At 28.0% G+C, this 24,358-nt stretch overlaps 1 protein-coding gene across 1 annotated transcript in view; it reads right to left on the minus strand.

Annotated features, from left to right (window-relative positions):
* The window catches only part of LOC129981933 (low density lipoprotein receptor adapter protein 1-like), a 73,868-nt gene extending 52,383 nt beyond the window's left edge, over positions 1-21,485 (minus strand). Inside the window, exon 1 of the mRNA XM_056092990.1 lies at positions 21,381-21,485. Coding sequence (XP_055948965.1) covers positions 21,381-21,396 — 16 coding nt within the window. The 5' untranslated portion in view covers positions 21,397-21,485. The remainder of the gene's footprint in view (positions 1-21,380) is intronic.
* Between the last annotated feature and the right edge of the window lie 2,873 nt (positions 21,486-24,358).

Genomic DNA, 24,358 nt, shown 5'->3' on the forward strand with positions numbered 1-24,358 from the left:
TCTTTTAAGCACCAAAGGGAACAGAGCATGAAAATTTAGTTACGGTTAAGTGGAGTGTACACAGCTTACACCCAGATTATTAGCCTGTCTCTATTTTAAGCAAGATAATTTTTTGGAAATTGTGCAACTAAAAGAAGATTTTTTTGAGCAAAATAAAGATTAATCAAGAGAGATTGATATTTGGAGCAACTGAAATATCACTCCAGAACACTTTGATTTAATTCAGCAGAAAGAATCTAAATATGACTAATAGAAAATTAAATGGAGCAGCTTAAGGTAAAGAAAACAATTCTTATTTCACAACTTCATAAAAAGCAGCATTCAGAGTAATTAAAATATCGTATGATCATAAGCATCCTTAAAACATAAAACCAAATGACCAGTATCTAAACGTTACAATCGTTGAAACCCATAGGAAGTTTAGTTTAGTTATATTAACGTTCAGATTTAAAGAAACACTAGTGTTATTTTGGGATGGACCTCATAATTTTGAACAACGCTCAGATGACGAACAGGCCACCTGAGCAGGCAACCCCTCTACAAACTTCCGCACCACACCAGCTAAAGGACGTTTGGCCCCGACGGATTTAGCGCTCACCGGACCCTTTTACACGACGATTCTTTGGTGAAATCGGGTCTCGAATCTGAAACCCTTCAGTCCCAGGCCGAGACTTTACCACCCTTACCTTTTACCACGAAATCGTGGGAAAAGAAAATAGTTTGAAATTCTTACGAAAATAATCATATGCAAAAATGTTGTCGTATTCCAGCTGGTGGCTCGCTAGCTTAACGGTTAGAGCATTATTCCGTTATGCGAGAGGACCCAAGTTCAAATCCATAAACATTAAATTAAATTATATGCAAATTTAAACTATGTAAATTTGATTTATTTTAATCTTCCTCGTGGTCGAGTGTTTTAGAATATTCCTCCAGTCATATAAAAGGACTACAACTGAATAAGTTTTCAGTTGTTGTGCTGTCCATGCAGAGAGTACTATGGTCAGATAAAACTAGTTAGAAATCGCATCTTATTACAAATTCATTTCAACGTGATATTATACAAAACCAGTATGTGTTTTACGAGAATCTAAATTAAGAAAGCTAAAAGAGTTTACAAAACAAATATGTGCTAAAATTTTTGCAAGAATTTAGAATTAAAAAATCTAAAATGGTATATAAAATATAGATTTAAATCTAATGATTTTATATGTTTAATTAGCGATGACTTGATAATTAATAGCTCAGTTATCATGAAGAAAGCTACAAAAAAGAAGATAAAGGATTAGGAAGAAAATTTGAAATCTCTACTATGCATTTATAAAAATTTTCATATAACATGGCTTGTGATACAATTTGATACATTTTTGAAACCGGAATTAGATTTGGTGTAACATAAGTATAAAATATGAAAGGCCAATGCTAAAACACTTTTTGTATTGCATTACTTATAATTAATTATGTGTTTAACATTTTAATAAAATATTTGACTGCTTTAATGAAAATGCGAATTGAAATAAAGATTCCTCAATTCAATTACAAAAAGAAAAGAGAAATAAAAAATTAATATAATAAAGTATTTAGACCTGGTAGATAAAGCTAATATATAAAATTAAGAAAACTAACTAAAGTTTACGAAACTAACTAATGTTTGTGACAAATTAAATCTATAGATATTTTTGCGGTTTTCAATATATTTACCGAATTGTATAGTACAGTGCAAAACAATGGTTTTAACTCTTTACAGAAATTTATGCAAGATAAAAAAAAGTTCATTTGACATGCATGAATTTTTCATTTTGAATATACTGAACTGAAATATTGTTTTCAATTGCATCCTACTGACCTGCAGAAAAAAGTTTCTAATGCAAAGAAACATTTAATTAAGTTAGTGTTTTGCATTCAAAAGCAGTTATACTACAAATAACGTATTATATTTAGATTGCAGCTTTCGGTTTTTCTCCAGATAATCAAATTAGTATATATCTATAGATTTTTTTTTCTTTGTAAAGAATTCATGTAAGTTTTGTCTAAGATCAATTTTGAAGGAAAATGTTTTAGTATTAACATGCAATCTACATTTTGATTATTATTACCACAAGATAAATAATTTAATTTAAATATTAAATTAATTTGTATGATTTTTTTTCTTAAATGAAATGAATGGTTCTCGTATATTAACTCTTTTCGAATGCTTTTAATTCACCCAAGGGAATCAAAAAATGATTACTTCGACCCTCCCTAAGGCATACGGAAGAAACTGAATAGCCGGACTGCCGCAACAGCACACCGGCGGGAATTGTGATTGAATCCTAAGGACCGTCACCAGCCACCGGTACAATTCTTTCCTAAGAAGCCATCGAACTCCTACCTTTTTCTGTATCTACCAGGGTGGTGAGAGCCACCCACCATACCGAAAACTTCTCATGCTCATTTTTAAGGCATCCCCTCCCCCAGTGGGACTCCACCCAAGGGAAAACATTTAATCTATGTCCTCGGTATTTAAAAAATATAAAACTAAATTATTAAATCTAGAAAATTATAACTATACTTTTAAAATCAACAGTATATTTTTAATTTATGAATTCCTTGCATCTTTTTCATCAAGCAATAACGGAGAAAACGTTCCACGAACATAAATTTTATAGGGCAAATTGAGTTTCTTTGGAATACTATACTTTTTTATATGTTTTTTTAAATAAAGAAAATAGCAAAGAAAGAGTAAAAAAGCTGAATTACATAATTTATTTATGTTATTGCTTATCTCCCCCGGATTTAACTCCAATTCAAACCAACTAAGACATCGGGGAAAGAGGGGTGCAGTAACTTCCGAGAATAAGGACCCCTCAGCACAAGTCTGACTTTAGCTTATATGAAGATGACACTCATACACTCGCTTGCACAGCCCCTTTTTACAAGGGGGCTCTTCCACACATCTCACAGAAAGAACACAGGGTAGAGAACAACCATGCCCAAACCAGGACTCGAGCTCGTGACGCCCAGATTGCGGGGAAGACGTGCTATCCCTAGACCAGGACGCCGGCTAATTGATTAATAATTGATATAAGAAAATTTAAATATTACATAGCAAATAAATTAACTTATTCTTCACCATTTCGTGCTTCATCTTTAAAAGCAATAAAATTCTTTGATAAGATACAGAAACGAAATCTCATCTCCTTTTGAGAGACATTTATTCTGAGGATATTTAAAACCATTTCCAAGCATTCTAATTGGGATTCTGCGAGTAATCCATATCTCAGTGTCACAATCCCTCAATTAGGAAGAGTTTGACCTTCGGTAGAAAAAGTCGAATCTAATCTTCGCATTGAAAACAACGAAAGGCGATTAGCCGCTTCCTTATAATTGCTTCGTCTTGGGGCTCATCAGCCGAATAAGGAATGAAAGGAAGCTACTTAGTTAAACGAGATTAAGCGCCGCTTTAAAACTAAGACGTGACACCATTAGTATTTATCTGCATTTAATGAAGCGGATAGGCAGTTGTGCATTTATACTACTTTCTTCAGAGAAAGAGCTTCAGTGTTGCCAAGATTCCTATTTTGAAAGTTTTAGGATATCTTTTATAAAAAAGTGATTTTTCTTGGAGTTTAAGATTATCTGTACTTGAAGTTAAAGGTTTATAATAATAAAAGATAAAGGCAGAATATGTTTTGTTAATTTTTATTTCAGGACCTCATATTATTATCTTAAAATAAACCAAGAGAATTAAGAACAGTTAGTCTCTATCTGTACTGATAATAAATGGATTTGTATGCGTCTATGTTTGTATTGACACTCTATAGGATAGGCCATTTCATCTAGAGCTAGAAAAGATACATTCATATTTTGAAGAGTGGGAAAATGCACCTTGGTGCAAATTTTGTTCAAATTTTAATAAATTAAAAAGCAAGCGAAATTTTTTAATTTATCAGCAATGATTTCCGAAAATGTTACAGCCCGAAAAAATTTTTTGCATCAATTTAAAATTTAAAAATTCATTTTTTAATGATTTTAATATTTGCTGAATAATTTTTTTTCTAATTTTGGTCTATTTTTTAAAAATGTATAATTCGCCTATAATAATAAACTGGCAGATCGAGCTTCAATCGGCATTTTTTTAAATCGTGTTTCTTTAGCAAAAATATTTAGTACGGTAATAATCTACGACAAATTAATTGGTTAATACAATAATTTTAAAAACGTTCTTCGGATCTCCGCTCTTATCCAGACATAAAAATCAAGGGTATCTTGACACATAAAACAATCAAGTTACCCCTACTTTTCATAATTTAATAAAAAAAATATTTATTTAACATGCTTTGATTTTGTAAAGTATACAAGCCTAATTAGAGAAAAATAATTTCATAAAAATTGTAAATTTGTAATTATTATTTTTCCTATAAATTAATCCTAATTATCTCAGTCCTTTATTGACAACAAATTTGTGCAGGTATAGAAATATGAAGACCTTCTACTGAATTAACATTAATTGACATTGCTTTCTAACATAAGTTTTGAACACGAAACATGAATTTACAAGTAGTGATTTATTGAAATTAGATATAAAATGGACTGTTAGATCTGAGTTTAAAAGTATATTCAAATATTGGCCAATAAAAGTTTTAAAGAATTTCTGTATTCATTGCAGAAATTGCAATCGATGGGTTTATAAATTCTACGGCTATTTCACATAATGTCATAATGTCTAGACGAATGCATAATTGAAGAAAAATAAATTCCCATGACATCGTAGTGTTGCTATTTTAGTTTTAAGAAATGAACTACAATATTTTATATTTTGTTTTGACATTATTTTTCTATGTCCTATAACTTAAATTTTGACCTTTTCTTTCGTCAGCAGGTATATTTTACAAGATGGCCTTCTTAGGTATCTGCTTAATTTTACAGGCAGAAATCTGTAATTGTTCACATTTATAATGTAAAGAATTTCATTTATAAGAAATTTTAATGAAATAATAAAATAATTACCATGAAAGAAAACAAAGCAATTACTAAATGAAATCTGAAGCAGAAGAATTTTTAGTTTTATATAAAAACTATATTGATCTTATTTAAATAGATTAATTCAGAAAGTATTAAAAGTAGCTATCGTTTGCTTAATGTAAATAATTTAAAATGTAAAGTTTTTTTTAGCTTACAATTATTTTATTGCAAAAATATTTTATCCATATTTCTGATATCTCGAATCTTTTTTTTTAAGATGAGAAATGTGTATATGAAAGTATTTTGATCGTACGTAAAAAAATAACCTCGCCGTCATTACTTAGAAAATTAATTTTTTGATAAAAGCATATTATTAACTGATGTATTTATATTTACTTAAAAAAAGTTCGCTTTTCAGCCATTACTGTAAAAATAAACCACCGAACAAATAACAAAATGTATGCATCAAAATTTGCAAACATTTCTGACAAGTTTATTTTCAAACTCTTTTTAGAGTTTGTTTTAATTTTAAGACTCAAACTTTTCTTTTTTAATTATTATTAATTTTTCGAAAGAACTTTTTTAAACGACGTTGATGGAAAGAGAAACAACAACAACGATTATAAGTTTTCTCTTCAAAAATCAGAAATTGTTTTGAAAATGCGCCATAAAACTCAAAACTTTTTGACAGGAGTGTTTTGATTGAAAATCTATAAACATCATATCGCAAAATCTATATCGCAATTCTGTCGAAAATGTTTCTATTATGAAACAACAAATGAGTCCAACTCACTCTTCCATTCAGATATTAACGGTGACAGAATTTTCGTGGAATGATTCAACAGTAATGCTTTAGTTTCTAATAATCCACCAGAACTTATATGCAAATGACCTCTTTAACGTGCTCCCGTTAAAAGCCATTAAATGCTCAAAATTATCGAAATTTCATAATAATTAAACAAAGCTATCAAAGAACTCGCATTAAATTCTTTACTAGAAATTGACCTTAGACCGAGAGCTGTGTTAGATCTTCAATTATAGTGCTTGTTAAATTTCCCTTTAAAACTTCTAACATTTAAAGCTGAAAATATAGTTTCAGTTAATGCTATCTTTTCCTGCAACGAAGCACTCAATAGTTATATTTCATTGTAAGCGGAATATCCTAATATAATTTTGCCAAGTTTTAAGGAACATTGGAATTTAACATATATTGAAAAAGTAGTACACAAAAATTAAATGTATCGTTTTACTTTCTCGTACAAGAAGTATAAAGTGTAGTAATAGTTAAAAAAAAAAAAAAAATCCAAACTCGAGATTTTGACGATTCTTCATGTTTTTGACTTCCCCGGGTTCGAAAAAACACATTTTTGGAAAATGTCCGTCCGTCTGTCTGCCTGTGACAAAGGTCACTCAAAAACGCCTTGAACTAGACAGCTGAAATTTGGTATAAAGGATTAAAACCAAATTTGTAGATTTCAATCAAATTTGAACAAAAGTTCAAAGGAAATCTATCTGTCCGGCTGTTCGAATATAAGTTTGCGCGATAATACAAAACGAAGAGAGCTATATTGATGAAATTCTGCACATAAATTTAAAATCTGTATTATAGACAACTATCAAAGTTTGAGAGAAATCGAACATGAAGTTGACCATCTGTCATACTTTCAGAAACATATAAACGCGATTAATAATCAAAAACATAATTACTTAAATATATTAAATTTGGTACATGATTTTGCCACTATAAATATAATTTTATGTCGAATTTTTGTTTGTCTTAATCAGCTGGGAAGAACGTGTGTGAAACAGAGATCAAATTTTCGGATTCTTTTAACCGCATGCGAAGGATCAATCGCCAAATCACTCGCCAAGGATGCCACGATTCAATAAAAATGCTAAATTCATCCTAAAAAATATTTCGTAACTATTGTACGCCAATGCCATGCAAGGTGTTCACTGGGATAACATCTTTGTTAGAGAATTTACGAGAAAGTTTTGGGGAGACCATTATATTAACATATAGACATAGAACATTATATTAACGGAGACATAGAACATTATATTAACGTTAAGTCTGGATTTTATTGGTGGCCGTATTTTCTTATTTGTCTATAGAAATTTCTATATTGCAAACAAAGAAAATATATTAATGAAAAATCCAAATTTCATTAAGAAAATTTTACATATAAAGAATATAAAAAAATAGAGGATATTGAAAATGATGATTTTAAATAATAAATAAATAGCAGTATTTTCCTCCTCTCTTACTAGACATACTTAGGCAATGAAGTACTTTCTTTCCTGTCCTTATTCTTCCTCATCCCAGCACATACAGCAGAGATGGAATAATATACGGCAAACTCTCGAAGGTCAAGGCCAGTTCGCATGTTGCCCTTTGCCGATTTCCATCTTTGGTATTCCGTAATATAATGAAGAAAACTGAACATGAATTTTGGCAACTTTCTTTTGGCTAACTAGATTCAAAATTTAGCATGCATCCACAAACTGGGTTTAAAAGAATCTCATACCAAATTTCATTTATTCAAGTCGTTGCAGTTGTGAGATATTGTGCTCGTATGTATTTGAATATATAGACCAATAAATGGTGATTTCTTAGACATATTTGATCCAAGATTTAAAATATATCTACTATGCCGATGCTAATAAATTTCATTCACGTAGAGCGAAGCCTTTTTGAGTTATCTTGCTCATATGCAGATAGACAGATAGACATCCTTTAGATTGCAAGTTTTGATAAAAATCTACAAATTTGGTACTAAGACAGCAAACCACATTTTTCTGCTTGAGATCAATGCGTTCATAGAGAGAAAGACAGAGAGTTAAATATAATTACAAAAATATCTTTTTCGAGTACTTGGAGAATATAAACGTAAAGATTCGTTAAAGGATTTTTATGATGATTAGATAACTTTTCATTTTATACTTCGCATACAAAAAATAATACATATAATTGAAGTTAAAATAAGAAACAAATCAGTTAAATAAAAAAGGATTAGATAGATTTTCCAAAGAGGGTAGTGAGAATGAAACGGCCACTGGCTCTTCGCTTACTTATCAAGTACTATACTCAAATGAAAGATCTAAACTCAACTTCCACCAGCTCACAAATGATACACGGGAACATCCCCTGGCACTCTGCTGGAAATCAAATGTGCCGTGGCTCCCAGACTGCTCTGGCTAGACTAAAAATTGGCCACCTTAAGTGCCTTTCCTTTGAAAGTGGTTGAAAAATCCATCCTATTTGTAGAAAATGCTGTGACCACCCAGCTTCACCAGATCACATTCTGGTTGCATTGGACTTTCTAAGGGAGACTTACCATCCGATTCCCTTATTATTATAAATTTCTTGGCGGTCAACAACCTACTGGAGCTGATCTCACATATGTCAGATCTTTTGAAGGTAAGCAACAACAACAACAGAAATAGTTTGATAAATATGCGAATAACTTTCTTTCGGATATAAGCTTTATTTAATTTAAAATTTCTTTGTTCATTCAAAATATTTACATTGGTAAATTTCAGCGAAACGGACTCTTTAAACCACTTAAAGAAATATTTTGCAACTGTGAATTTCTGATTACTAATAAATAGCTACATCGTTTGAAAAATTGAGAACATTATAAATGAGGCAATTTATTACTTTTGTAAAAATCACGTCTATACACACATGAAATATTTCGGAGAATCTTGAAGCGGTGGATTCTTTTGTAGCCACCGATGTAATGACTTCTCATCACACAAAGTTTCTTCGGTTGTTTTTTTTAAAAATTACCCATGCGTTTGATGCGTAACATCGTAGACTTGACTTTCAAAGTTGTTTTTCTCTTGTAATTTTTTTCCCTCGTGATACGCATTTGATCTGCACTTAATTTGGCTTAATTTATCTTGCATGCTATAAAGAAATAAGAAAATGATACTTGTTTGTCGTAAATGGCAATAATTTGTATTAAAGAAATTTAATATTTGTATCAGAGTCACTGAACACATGGATTAGATGGAATTTTTTTTCTTTCTAAAATTTACTCAAGAAACAAACATTTTAAAAAAAATCCAGATAATAATATTATTCACGCTCAAACACACTTTAATATACATGGTACTTTGAAATTCAAGGCAGACACTGTTAGGGGAAGTGGACGAGAAAAAAAAAGTCGAAGCAGCATAAGAATCACTGACTGGAAATGCCAACAGATATGCTAGAAGTTGCAGAAAGGATAGTGATTCTTTACTTCACAGTGAATGCATACTTCCAGATGATCATCAACCCAGCTCTACTAAATAAATTTGAACTTTATAACAATCCTGACTGTCTCTCCTGTAACCAATAAAATAACATTGAACATTTTCTCGTGCACAGTTTGAAGTATTCAACTCAAAGAACATACCTTAGGAACAAGTTCAGTTTCAATCACCAAAAAATTTCGTCTCTTAAAATTCTGATCCTAAAAACTATTTTTCATAAGCGCTTTCTTCACATTTTTCTTCGTTCATTGAAGTTTTTTGATATTTATTAATTCTGACTCTCTGGGATTAGGAGATAACAGCTTTTACTGCTAAAAATCCCAAATTTTCTATTTCAGTAATAATAATAATAATACTGAATTGTTTAAACAATAACTTCGGATAATTATTTTTTAAACATGAATGCACTTTCTACCTGAAAAAGTAACATCAAAATCATTCAGTACGGTGAAGAAAAAAGTGAATAAATTGTAAATAACTATTCTTACACAAAAGTTAATTATCAAATTAATAGAAATGACTTCGATTATCTTCAGCTTTTTATGAACAATTTATCAAACCTTTCCGGCCTCTCATGCCATTTTGCACTGCCGGAATAATATTTTATATATTTTTCTGCTTTAAATTTGAAATAGAAATGAATTGATATTGCCTCAATAGTATCAGGAAATGCATGAAATGAAGAAAGAACAAATAGCTTTAATTAATAAAACTTAATACTATTAATTTACCTGAATGAAATTAATCAATGAATTTAGAATAAATGAATAATTTTAAACATGAAATATTTCTAAGTTGCTATTTTATAACAATTTCTAATTTATTTTACTAACAAATAATAATGAGTCGGAAAATTATTAATACCCAATCCTAAATTCTTTTTCGAGGTCATATCCATGCACGTGAAATAACTTCTTAAAACCGTCGCATCGCGAAACAGCAGACATAATGAAAGAACGGAATCTCACCTGCATTAAAAATTTACTCCAACTTGGAGACAATACAGAAGTCATTTGCAAAACGTTAACATCGAAATTAGCATTAGCGACGGTCTGGAATGTCAAACTGTAGCGTTCTTAACAAACTTTTCGCATCGCATTCCTCTCTAACGGCAGAAAAATAATTGAGGGTTACTTCGCGAAAACTGAATTCACAACGTTTCTTTGTTATCAGTAAATTGCTTCCTGGCGCATTCAATTTACCGAACTCATTTTTCAACAGCAGGGGCTATTAGCGTTGCTACGGAAATAAATGGATGGACGTCGACGGGCTTTCGTTATGAAAGAGGAAAAGTGAAATTCTGTTGAAAAATAACGGGGCTTGTTCTTAGAAATTAGTTGTATGCTAAAAATAAAGCTTATTTTTAATGCAATTTTTAATTATGCTAAATTAAGATTATATTCATTGTTCACGAGAAAATTCATATTATTTTCATTGAATTTAGTTTTTTTAGTTTAATTAATATCCCATTTTGGAGCCATACAAAATTATTTTAAGCCAGGCCTTGTAATTTTGAATAATGGCAGGGCTTTACCTAAAAAACCGGAAGTGAATAATAATAACCTCTCTTCCGAATTTCTCTCGACCTATATCATTTCTTTTTTAGTTATGGTTGATAATTTTATTAATAATTAAAGTTTGTATGCTTTAAACAAATTGAGAATTTCCCGAAAAACATCTCATTAATGCGTGCTATTATACATTATTATAAAATTTTAGGTACAATTGCTGGAAACCAGTCCCAAGGAGTAATGTCTAATCTACTCTTTTAATAAGAAAATACTCTATCTTTACGACTTTCGATTCGCCTCATTATGCGTAATGTTCTTTTAGAACATCCGATTCTATTAGAGCACTTTCGTAAGCATCGTCTTTATACGCCGTATTTTCTGGTAGTCAGTAATATAATTCTGAATTCGTATTTATACCATCTACAATCATTAATCTTTTTCCTGAATTTTAATATATTTTTTTAAAAAATATTTACGTTATTTTCAATATTATATTGCATTGCTGCTATTAAATATCTGTTTTCATTTTTTTATTAAATATTTAATTCCGTGCATAGCTCATATGGGGTGACAGAGAGTGAAATTACATTACCGTAAAAGACAACATGCGATATAAAATATGGTAAAATACAATATTCAGGCACTTCGATTTTCATTGGCTCTATGATTTCACGGGTTTTGATTCCAGTTGGAAGGTTCATGCGCACAATAAAAAGAAAATGTGTAAAACTGTTAAAATAATACTGATTTAATATCAGTCACGGTTTGAAGTTTAAAAATATTTTTATTAGGGAATCATAAACATAAAGTTATGCATGAGATTTAACTAAAATAAAAACAAACAATATTCTCAGTGAACTAGATGGTCGCTAAAGGTAGCTATTAAATAACTAAATATTTTATTTTTATATCTATATAGAATTAAAATTATTTATTATCTATTTAAATAAACATCTAAACGAAAAAAAAATAAATCAAAATATAAAATTTATACCAATTTACTTCAAAACGAGCAACAAAATAGGTTTCATTAACTCGCAGAGCATCAAGAATTTCGCATCTTACGAAAGCAAATTAAACAGACCATTAAAGTGTCATTTTTTAAAAGTCATATTTGCTCGAGAAAACTAACACCTCTTCCAACAGCATCAAATTATGAAAATTTAATGGGCCGTTTATACTTTACTATGTAAAAGAAGAGGCTCTAAAAGCGATTTGCTAAATGACACAGTCGTGATTTAGTGAAGCAAAAGAGTAAACACAGTTGCTACATTCAGCGCATTCATTAACTTAATGAATTATTGATGACTGCGAATCCAAAAACGGTACTTCAAGTAGTTTTAAAAAAAGGATTGTGACGGACGTGATCGGATTTAATTTCAGCGAAATCCAAGCCGTTCACTGTAAATTGGCATTTGGTCAGAGCACAAAAGTTATGCTTTTTGTTTCAGTAAAAACACTAATGACATTTGGATGTAGTTATTCAGATGGGAACCAACTTCAAAATATGCATTTTGAAATACAGGTTTAATAAAACATTGCATAAAAAATCATTTTTCCGTATTTTTCCAGAACTATTTTAAGTATTATACCAGATGTCCGCTTTAAACATGACTAAATAGATAACTTCTAAACCAATAAAGATGGGCAAATAGTACTTTTTATAGTAAATATGGTGTAAATTTCTCTAAATCGTATTTAAATATTATAATTTATGTTGCTTTATTGAAAATTTATTGAAGTTGTTGCGTTTAATTTATTGTTGAAAAAAACTACAAAATTGAAATTTTTATAGTTTCCAGATCCTAATCTTTAAATTTTATAAACTTTTCTTCGCAAACCAGAAATTTAAAAATAAGACATTCATAACCTTTAAAGTTTTTTAAAAAAATACAGTAACTACCTTGTCTTTCGTGTAGCTTCAGTATTTTTTATTCCTTATAAATAAAGAGAATCTTCCTTTTCTTAGCTTTCAGCAATGGTAGAATGTCATTCGATTAAATATTTAGCGAAACAATGAAAAGAGTTTGGATTTTATTACGACAATGGAATTTATTATTAAAAATTATGAAAAAAAAATTTTTTTTTAACTGCCAAAATCCAGGAAAAAAGGCCTAACAATTATATTGGTATTATTTAAAAGAAGTTTTAAAAATTTTAAAGATGTGTAAAAACAATTTTTGTGCAATAATGATTTCTGAAATTATAATGGAAAAATGTCAAAAATCTGATTAATTTTTTAATTAATTAAAATCTCATTTCAAATTTCAAAAGATTGCTCCGAGGGAGATCTTTCGTTCGCCAAAGTTTATTTTTTATCAGATTTGGTAGCTTTGGGTCAAATGATCTTTTCAGCAATGCACCAATACACACTTTTATTAGTAGCAGCTGAGATAAAGTTTATTAATATATATATATATATATATATATATATATATATATATATATATATATATATATATATATATATATATATATATATATATATATATATATATATATATATATATATATATATATATATATATATGGCGTGGATTCTGCTAAAGTGTCTTTGTTCCGAGCAATGTAGAGTAAAATCTAGCACTCAAAAAATATCAATTTTCATTATTATATTTCATAGCATAGGAAAATAAATAATCAACAAAATAGTATAATTGCATCTACACATTTCGCAACAATTACTTTTTGGAATATCTTTGTATGCTATATTTTTCCATGTTCTAAAATATCTAGCGCTAATGTTTCCCGTTGTCATGACCGATGCTTCTTTCTTTGCATAGCTCTGAAATACAGTTATTTTCTATTTTTGTTGTTTTCCACCATTTTACATGCTTTCATCTCCACTCCATAAAAATACAGATGTTGAAAATCAATATAGTAAGAGTTCTTTCAAACTGCCTTCATTTTAATGGTATTATGAGATTTCAGAACATTCGAAATTTCTCTTTAGATATGATCGGAAAAACTCTTTGTTTTGATTTTGCATCCACTTTTAGAAAGTATAAAAAAATATAAAAAAAATGAAGGTTTAAATTATAATTATTATATGTAATATAAAAAACATTTAACATTTTTGATAATTCAGAAATTAAAATAAATATTTTTGAGTTTTTAGAAATTATTCTAGAAAGGAAATATTCTGCTCAAAACGGAGTTATTTGGATGATGAAATTGGAGTTATAAAATAGATTATTTTTGAAGCAATTGAATAAATAAAAAGAAATGGTATAACTCAATGAGATTTAATAAAATTGTGTATAAAATTCTACTGAGCTTTTCAACAAATATATAAGAAAAATAAATATTTCATGCGCCTATGCAAATCTGGTATTAGGCGCTGATAAGTGTGAAAAGGCGAATTCATTTTTCCACAAATCTAAGAATTATTAATCAAATATCTACAAACCGTAAATTCATTTTTATTATCTACATAAACTGCACTCTTTACGGTTAAACAAATATTTGCCAATATTTTCTCCATTACTTTTCTTAACACAAAGATTTTATCCATCAAGAAATGAGAAGATGACCAAAACAAATGAAGAAAAAAGCATGCCAGCTAATCTCTATTTCATTTCATGAGATTGCAAATTAATGTTCCGTTCGAATTCAACCCAATAATGATGGAAGAAATCGAAATTTCTGTTTAATAGCTATTAGGAGTGGCAACGGATGTATAACATTTAGTCACACAAAGAACAAGCAAGACAAATATAATAGAAGGAAGTGTTAAAAAATAAAATAAAGAAGAGTCTATTGTCTGATGAGGGAAAATAATCCACTGGGAATTAAAAAGAAGACAAAATATATCCTCCGGTAAGAAATAAGTTTAAAATTTTCGATTCTTTTCAGCCTCATTCCATTACTCCTAACAATGAATCCTATTATGTCGTATCTCGGAAAGAATTCGATACATTCTTTACAAGTTCCTACCTCACGAAACCGAGATCGCAGTTGTGAAGAAAGTGTTCCGGCGTTCCATCTTCTTTTGAACGCGGGAATAGCATGTAATCTTTAGATTGCTTCTCATTGTTGTTATATGGAATCAGTAAAGCGTAAAGGAATTAGCTTATTTTTCTATAAAATCTTAACTGCTGTTTGCAGAGCTAATTCTTGGATGTTATTTTTTTTTATTTAGATAAATAGATATACTTGCTTTCTCGATATTTATTTTTATTTAATAAAAATTTATTGTTAGAATCGAAAATTATGTGTTGCGAATGACTTGATAAGATTATTTTAATTAATTTATTCGCTTACAATGAAGAGTTTAACTCGTGAATAATATTCTAATATGTTTGATATTAAAACTGTAATGAAGTCATTAAGAATAGTTTATTCAATAGATAAAAATCGCATGAAGGCACATCGGATTTTTTTAGATTCATATAACAAATACCAAATGTGTCATATATTCTAGAAAGTCAAAGAAATTTTGTTAGTTTCCATAATAATTCAAGGATAATTTTTAATCGTGGTATCTAAATAATTTATTATATTGATATCTAACTGTTTGTTACATGTTCAAAAGAGGTACATTTTCTTTTTTATTATTATAATTTCATTTATTTCAGAGTTTTATAATACAGAACAAATTAAATAAATATTACTTGACATGGTATAAATGACATAGTTCAACATGAAATATGATTCACTGAAGAATTTTATATCAGAGAAGTAGCATTCGAAATTGAGAACTGCAATCACATATAGAATAGCAAGAAACCCTTAACAGATCTTTTTGAGTGATATTTGTGCATAAAACAGCTAAGAAAATTATATTCTTTCAAAGTGTTTTGTAATATGTTGGTGAATGCTTTAATTAATAGATCGTTTTATCATTTATTTTTTCAATTTCGAAGAACCTTAAATAGATAAGTTAAAGTACGTGTTATTGTGTTAAAAGGAAGATTATTTTGGTTCACAGAATTAATTGCGAATGATTTCAACGAAATATTTTATGCTTGAGCTAATTTCATTAGATCTCGGAAGAATAAGTTTGGAGAATCTTGGATGGATTGATAACATAATGGTTAATACTCACAACTGTTTTCATTTAGTTGGGTTGAATGATTAACAATTTTTTACTAAAATGGTTTTCAAAGTGGATACACCATATTACTATCTAGCGATTAATCTTTTTCATTCAAAAGAGTTTTTGTTAAACAGATGTGTCAGTTGCAGTTAGTGTTGTAACTAAAATAATAAAACAATTATCCTTAAAGCAATTTCGTTAGAATTACTACTGTCAAATCAAAAGATTAACCAAAAAGAATTTGAAACAGACGTTTACATTGTTTTTGGTGGAGAAGAATTCAAGGATTTCTGCTGTCAAATGGAAGTCGGACAAACCAATTATTTCCTAGAAAGTTCCAAGAAGTATAAATGTCAAAGTAGTCTGCGTTTCATAAAAGAAATAATGCACTTGGAGATTTTAGAATTTAGAAATCTTTATCCTAATGTTTTTTCAATAAATGTCTCGGCTGAAAAATTAAATGTAAGGAGAAGAATGAATATAAGAACATTGAAAAGCACTTTAGTAAGACATTTTATGCCCGTCCTTATTCGCTTCTAATAATTTAAAAGTTAAAAAAAATCTTTAAATAGTTTCAGGCATTCAATACAACTCTGCTTACTTTGATTTTGCAACTAATTAATCTTTTCCTTTGTGAACTTGTGTAAAAATGCTTATATTCTTTTTTCTTTCTAGAATAGAGCTGAACAAAAGATAGGTTCTTTTAATAAGTGACTCGAAGTGTTCATAATCTTGAGAACGATAATTAATATCCGATTGATAAATGGGATTAAAGGAGATTATATCAAAAGGAAAAAAAATTCGAGAATACACGCACGCTCATTCACAGTTGATTTAAGTAGATTTTAAATTAAATAGTATGGCAAACGAACTAACAATTCTTTTTTTTCTGCAGAAAAAAATTAAAATTTAAACATTTCTTTGCAAACTTTACTAAAAAGTAGTAGAAGAAAAAAGATAAATAGTGTGTTTAAATAAAGGCAACCATTTTAAATAAATTGATTGTCTTTTTTAATAAATTGATTTAATATTAATAATACATCCAATAATAAGGATTACTTTCCATTTTATACGTATATTATTCTATTAAACATGTCTGACTTTAAAAAAATGTTTGTAAAATTCTGTGTATCTTTTCGGTTTCCTGGTTCCTGTAACATTTTCCCCATGATTGTGGAAACCGAAATTATTCTGATTAAAAACATCTCGTATGTTAACAAGCAATTATTAATGGCCTATCATTTTAAGAAACTGGGTTGAATTCTTTCAACTTCTTCCAGGATGTAAAATATTATGAGCTCCCACCGCTTCTTTAATAGCGCACATGCTTATTAAATGAAAACATTAGAACAGCAATAAATGGTTTCAAGTACAGCATTTATTCTAATTATAAGAAGAATGTAACAATTTCTGTATAATTTGTAATATTATACGTTCTTATTGACTCCATGTCAAGAAAAAAAATCGATCCAATTTTTTAGGTTATTTATCTTTTTGTTTAAATTAGTAATGAAATAATATTTATTAAAATTATATTGATACATAATAGTTTGAATTTTTCACCAATTCATGTAAACTATTTTTGGATGATTCATAATTTGGCTGCAGACGATTTTGAAATTTACTTATATGTTTTGTTTTATCGTAAGGATTCATTAATGTAAATGTAAATGAAACTAAAATGAGTGAAATAAATATTTAAAAAAATGGCTAATGATTTTAACAAAACGTTTTCATATACATAGGGTTTATTATAATATAGAAATAAAATGTCACAACTTTGAGAAGAAGTAAATATCATTGAAAGCAATTTTTCTAAATTATATTCTTATTTTAGATCCATGAAATGGCTTTGGTAGGCTTTTTCCAAATTCTTACAATGTTCATTTATTAAATTTTTGCAGCTTTTATTAATTGTTTTTAATCGACTGAAAAATGTAAGAAAGCAGGCATAATTTGCTAGAGAATCATGAAATAAAAATATTGCAAATAATCATTCGGCAAGGACCTCAAATTTAAAATAAGTACGATACAAAATATAAAAATAAATAAAATAATACAAATGTAGTCTTGTATAGGTTATATTTTTCTACATAAATAAAAAAATATTTTCTGATACACGCATATTTCATACTATTTTAAATAAATACCTCAGCATATTGTCACGTACGAAAACATTTTAATCTTACATAAAAACACGAAGTCACTCTTCTAAACTACTGAATCCAGAAAAAAAAGAATACTTGGATAAAAGCTTTTAAATATTTCATAAGCGAATTTTATGCATCACCATTCATCATAATACAATTCAAATTTTTCTTTTAAAAACGATAAATTTCACGGAACTTTTTATACGATAAAATTCTGTATCTTATTTTTCTCTATAAATGCTTGGATGTGCAAAATTTTAAAAGACGTTGTCAGATCGCATATTCAATGTATGAATTACTTTATTTTTTCTGTTGATAGACCATAAGGACATATTCATTTTGAATATTCAGACATGCATATGTTTCATCGGATGCACAAAGCCAAAAAATATCATTCCATTTCAAAAAATAAGGTTTTGTCAATGCTAGGAACAATAAGGAGGTCACAGACGAAATACCTAGAAAATGCGATTTTCTTTTTTTTAGGTTTTGGGCGTCTAAAATATTCCTTTATTATACTTTTTTTCCCAATGGTAAAATACAGTCCCTACTGTCTTCCATTTTGATCAAGCAAGCATATGAAAATATGAAAATGGTTCAAAATAAACAAATGCAGGGAAAAATATGAGCATTCAGCCTGATATTTTATAAACATTGTATCTTTCTTGCAGTTACGACCGAAATAAATTTGGATCTCTTACAATTGTATATTCAGTTTATTTATGTTTTCTCACTTAAAGGATTGGGTGATAAAGTTACTTTATTAATTTTCACAATTTACTTTATTAATTTTTATACAAGATACAAATTGTAAAGCGAAACGTGTTATTCTAATTATTTACTATTTAATTTTTGTATTTATTAGCTATTTAAAAAATGTTTTATATCAAAACGAAATATTATATTTCAGATAATTTATTCTTGAAATAGATTTTAGAAAGCAGATTTTAGAAAAAAATGTGAAAAACAAAACACGCTTTAAGTGAGAACAATTGTTCAATATAAAACCAAAAGACTTAATGGACTCCTGGTTCATTATTGAAAATTGTATCAAAATGCATGCAATTTAACGGACAAAATTGCAGTATAATGCACAAATGGAAAATCCGGCATATGGGAGATCAAACATCAGAAATTTTTGCAATGTTTTGAGAAATAACTATATTTCAAAATATATTTTTTAAAGTTGGTTTTCTATAATAAAAATATCTGTTGAAGCAATACAAATTTGGAATTGGAAATTCTTTAACATGGATCAAAACAGTTACAGCAATAAGTTTCATAATAAATTTTATTGATGGTTATGATTTGTAGGTATGATTTGTATTTGTAGGTAATATTGTTTTTGTGCATAATTTCTTCTTAAGGTATGTTTAATTAAAACTTAATCATTAATATATGATATTATGAAATTTGTTAAATAAGAAAACAATTATGGGATATGAAATACATTAAACGAAATAATAAAACATAGAATTAAGCTTGACAGAAAGTTAAATATCTTGATTACTATAATTGTAACTTTTTCTTTTGAATATCTTCAGAATTAAAAAATATTTATATATTCGCACATAAACTTCCTTATCCTTATTACTGGAAAAAAGATAAATAGAAAACAAAAACAACTAATTTGAATTTTGTAGACCTTTTAAATTTTGAAATTAAGAACAATCTTCTCATATCCTTAATGTTGGAAAAAAAGGTAAATAAAAAGTAAAGACAACTAATTTGTATTTTGACTTCCTTTTTTGTATTTTAAAATTGAGAACGATCTTCTCGTGCATACTATTACTACTCGACTACTTTATCACTACAGGCAACAACAAGAATAGTAATAAATTCTTTACTTTTCAGTAAAAATTTTAGAAGTGTCCTTAACTGAAGGCTTTGGGAATTATGCTTGAACCAAGGCTTATTATAAATTAGTGAGATTGAAACTGATATAATCCATCATAACAATGAAAAAGAGCTGCGTTTTCCTCATTTGTTTTCAAGGCAAAAACAAGAGAGATAAAATCTGCGTTGCGGAGAGAAACAAGTTTGACAAACTGTAGAAAAGTGAGAATTTTTCTCACTGTGTTTTGCATTATGAAAAATCATTATAAAATCATTCAAAACTCATTTCTTGATGAGAATTAATTCAATTTTGTTTACTTTTGTTTATTTTAATTAATTTAACCTTTTTTGTCAATTTCCCCAAAAAACAGTAATTATAGGAAGATATGTATAAAAGGTCGAAATTAATGTAATTATTAACTGCCCTCATCTATACATATAAATTATTACAAAGAATTAAGTCTTGAAGTCACCTTTATTGAGTTTATAACTAAAATTTTAGGTGAAGCGCTACGCCAGTGAAACAATTTTTAATATTTAACAAATAGAGATAGAGTAATTCGTTTTTAATTTTGAATAAGATCAACTAAATTACCTCATGACAGAAAAAAAGAACTCAAGATTCTTTTTAAACTCTGAAATGTCCTCTAAAGTATTGAAAAGATATTTTTTCAGTACACATTGAATTAATTATTAAAATTCCTGTACACAAAGGATATTGAAATTTGTGATTACACTAGCTGCAGTTATAATGATAAAATAATTCTATTCAATGCTCTTAATCTACAGAGTGTAATGTAATTAATATAAAATTTAATTTATTTGTGCACATTCGAAATTCATTTAATATTTAGAAGAGACTAAACTAAAAATTTAAATTTAATCTTGTAAAAATCAGAGAAAAAGGAGCAGATATATAAATAAGCAAAAAGAAAAAGATATATTTATATTGCTGTTATTTCATGCTAAGAGTTAGGTATCTTTTTTTTTAAGTAGTAATCTTAGTGCATATAGTAAAATTTCTTTTTTTCTTAAATTGAGATCGAACATATCTTTTGATTCGCTAGAAAATAAATTAGTTTTACTATCTCACCATTCAGACTGTTCAACAGTTTAAAAAAATTTACTCATAATAGAAATAAAAATAATAAAAGTTCATAAATATTGAAAAATTTAGAATTATCCGAAAAATATGTGCGTGTTTCTTTAATGTATTAATGTTGGAGAATTTTTAATTTTTGCATTAAAAGAATGCAAAACTATGACAGATTTTCAGAAATTCTGTACACGAGATATTAGAAGAATTTTTTTTTTACTGCAGAATACTGAGTTTTTAAAACTGATGCTATTTTATACAATGGGAAATTAAAGCAATTTTTAAAGGAAATATTTAATTAGAAAATGTACGAAAATTAATTTATATTGATTAGAAATATCTATAAATATAGATTAATGAAGACCATTGTTCGAAACTGCATTTGAAAGGAAATACAAAAAAAGTTGAGAAAATTAACCCATTTAAATTTTTAACAAATATCCACATTAAATAATTTAAAAAATATTATCCTACATATTCAGAGATCTCACTATTTTCTTTAAATTTAACAAAGTATAAATATAAAAAAAATCAAAACTTCTTACCTTTGTCAGATGACATCGTGCGGTCTCGAATTAAATCCTCGCGTTCTATGTTTTGGTTTGAATGCTCGCTCAAATCTGAGAAAAGAAGCGTGCGATTCCACACTAAAGAATAGATTTGCGCATGCTCCCTGCGGAAGCGCCATCTAGTGCGTAAAACACACACTATTGTGAAAACTCATTCGTCCAATACAACGGAAACTATTCTATCTTTTATTGTTTTTATTATCAACGCTACTTCTTTGAAAGGAAAAATTGAATTTAATGCTTTCGCTGGCAAAAGCCCTTATCATGAAATGACAGTTAAAAAATATCAAGAAGGAGTAATAATTCTGTATCGTTATTCTTTGCAGTCATTGTTACATGTTGTAAGATTATTGTTGAGCTTTTAATAAATGAATCATTCATTGTCTTCCAGTTTTATTTGCAATTCATATATCGTAAGTAAAGTTAGTTTCAACCTTAGGGAAAATTTTATCCAACGTAACTAATCAAATTTTTATCTCTCACAATAGAAAATTTCGAATTTTTATCTCCTGTCAGAAGATAATTTCGCATGAAAAGAGTTTTCATCAGGAGCTGACATATTATTTGACTCTACTTTTAAAACCTAAAAAAACTTAACATTCTGAAAAAAAAAAGAAAAGAAAGAAAAGGAAAAAAAAAAAAGAAAGAAAGAAAACTAAAAAGGAGGAAAGAGTGAAACTCGAAATTTTTTTTCCATTCAGAAAATGTTCAAGTTAATAATACTGGTCCTAGCCAAGCGGAAAATATTGTTTAATCGCTGTATTATTTTCTTTCTCTATATTTTTTCATAAAAAAATGTAAATTTAAATTTTCTTCTATCTGTAGTAAGAAGAATTATCGGAAGTTCAGCCTGCTGAGATTTTTACTGTTTTCTCAAAATATTTTAAATAAACGTATTTGTCCAACATATTCATAAATGCTCATTAAATCTGCACTTAAAGCAGATATGAAAGGTTAGAAAGCAAAGTACTAATTCGTATGTTTGCTGCAGTATCAAACAAAATATCTTTTCTATGTGGTCAATCCTAAATCACTCAAATACTATGAAAAACCAATTGGAATTTAAGGAATTGAAATCAGCAATTATTTTATCTAATTTTAAAAGTATCTGTTAGGGAAACATTTAGAAGTTTATTCTAAGACCAATTTTATACTATAACTAGGAATGATATTTAATTAAAAAAAATTCAAATAATAACATCGTATCTTGATGATGTTTTAAGCTTACTACAACTGTCTTTATTTTATTTTAAAAATTTACTTAAATTTATATGAACAAACAAAAATATATTTAATATTATAGCAACAAGCTTGAGAGTAAGCCTAGTAATAAAACAATAAACATTATTATTATAAAATATAAGTAAAAACGTATATATATATAATAGAGTAGTTTATTTTTTTTAAAGTGATGCAAAAATGTTTTTTTATTGTGCTATGAATAATTTTTAGTTAAAAATCTTATTAGACTTTAAAATAAACTTTCTTCGTGAGCATCTACTACTCAAAAGTAACTATATCCAAATTTAATCTCTAAATTGAATAATCACTATTTTGAACAATTTTTCAATCCCGAGTATCTGAACACGTTATGTACAGATAGTATGCCATCCTATAAACATTATTCGTTAAAACTTGAAGCTAAAACATAAGAAGATTGGTGTATTTGAATTTGATTTAGCGATAACTTGGGATTTCAACGTTTTATTTCTCTAGAATAAAAAAAATTCCTGAATAAAACAGGTGGATATTTTTACGGAAATAATAGAACAAAGTTTAAAAAATACTCCTATAGAAATGTTAGACAATGTAATTGCTTTGGCACGCCGAATTATCATACTTATCCTTTAGAACTCACCACACCCAAAACCACTGCTAATAAAGAAAATTTACTGTTCGCAAGTAAATCGGTAATTATCTTTTCGAATTCTTCTTGTATTCTTTTTTTTAACAGTTTAGTATTATTTAAATCCCCGTGGAAGAGAAAAATTCTTCTGGGATTTTGACGCCACGATTTCTGGCATATTTCACTTGACTACACTGAAAAATAAATTTTTATACTTTGAGAATGTCCCACCCTTATCCTCCATAATCCAGAATTTCAACATCCATTCGAAAGAAGTGTTTTCCTTTCACCAATATGTAATTAAAAAATAAGTATATGTAGCATTCTCCTGTGAATCACGTTTAACCACTTCGACTTTCATTTGTTTTATATTTCTTGCCAAGAAGAGAAGAATCTTAATAACTGTTAGAAGATTATTTTGAAATGAGTATCACTGAAATTCTGGTCATTCGTAAATTCGCTGAAAAAAAATACAATATATTATATTTCAGAACGTAATAGCATTTAACATATTTACTGCTCATTTAAGTATTTTTTCAAAAAAAAACCCTACAAGGTTTAAAAGAATCCCTAATTAAATTTAGCTTGAAATGGAGAAAGCGATAAAAATTTTAATTAAAATCTGCGACACTGAATATTTAGAAGTATTCTGCTATTAAAAGCACTCAACATTGAAAAAATATATCGCCTGGCTTTAATTAAAATTATCTTTCCTGGTTTAAAAATTAATTTCCTTCACGGATGGGAATATAATTAAATGAAAAAAAAATGGCGTTTTCTCTAACGTTTGTGTAGGAAATTTTTCTTGGCAAACCATAACCATGATAATATCAAAAAGTTCTTTTTTAAATAAAATAATTTATTTTTCCAAGAAAAGTAAAGACTTTGTTTTCTTAAATGTATTCGTTTCTTCAGCTTTCATTTAATTATTTTCAGTTTATCATGTTGAATAGACGAACTTCTATTCACATTAGCAAATAAAAATAAAAAAATTTGAAAAATGTTCACATTTCAGTTGTTTGTTAACAGAGCAAAATAAAAGTAAATAAAATAAAATTTGATTCACGTTTTTCAAAAGAAAAGTTAAAAATATTTAATGGAATATTGA

The sequence above is a fragment of the Argiope bruennichi genome, chromosome 8 (genome assembly GCF_947563725.1).
Source record: "Argiope bruennichi chromosome 8, qqArgBrue1.1, whole genome shotgun sequence".
Classification (NCBI taxonomy): Eukaryota; Metazoa; Arthropoda; class Arachnida; order Araneae; family Araneidae; genus Argiope; species Argiope bruennichi.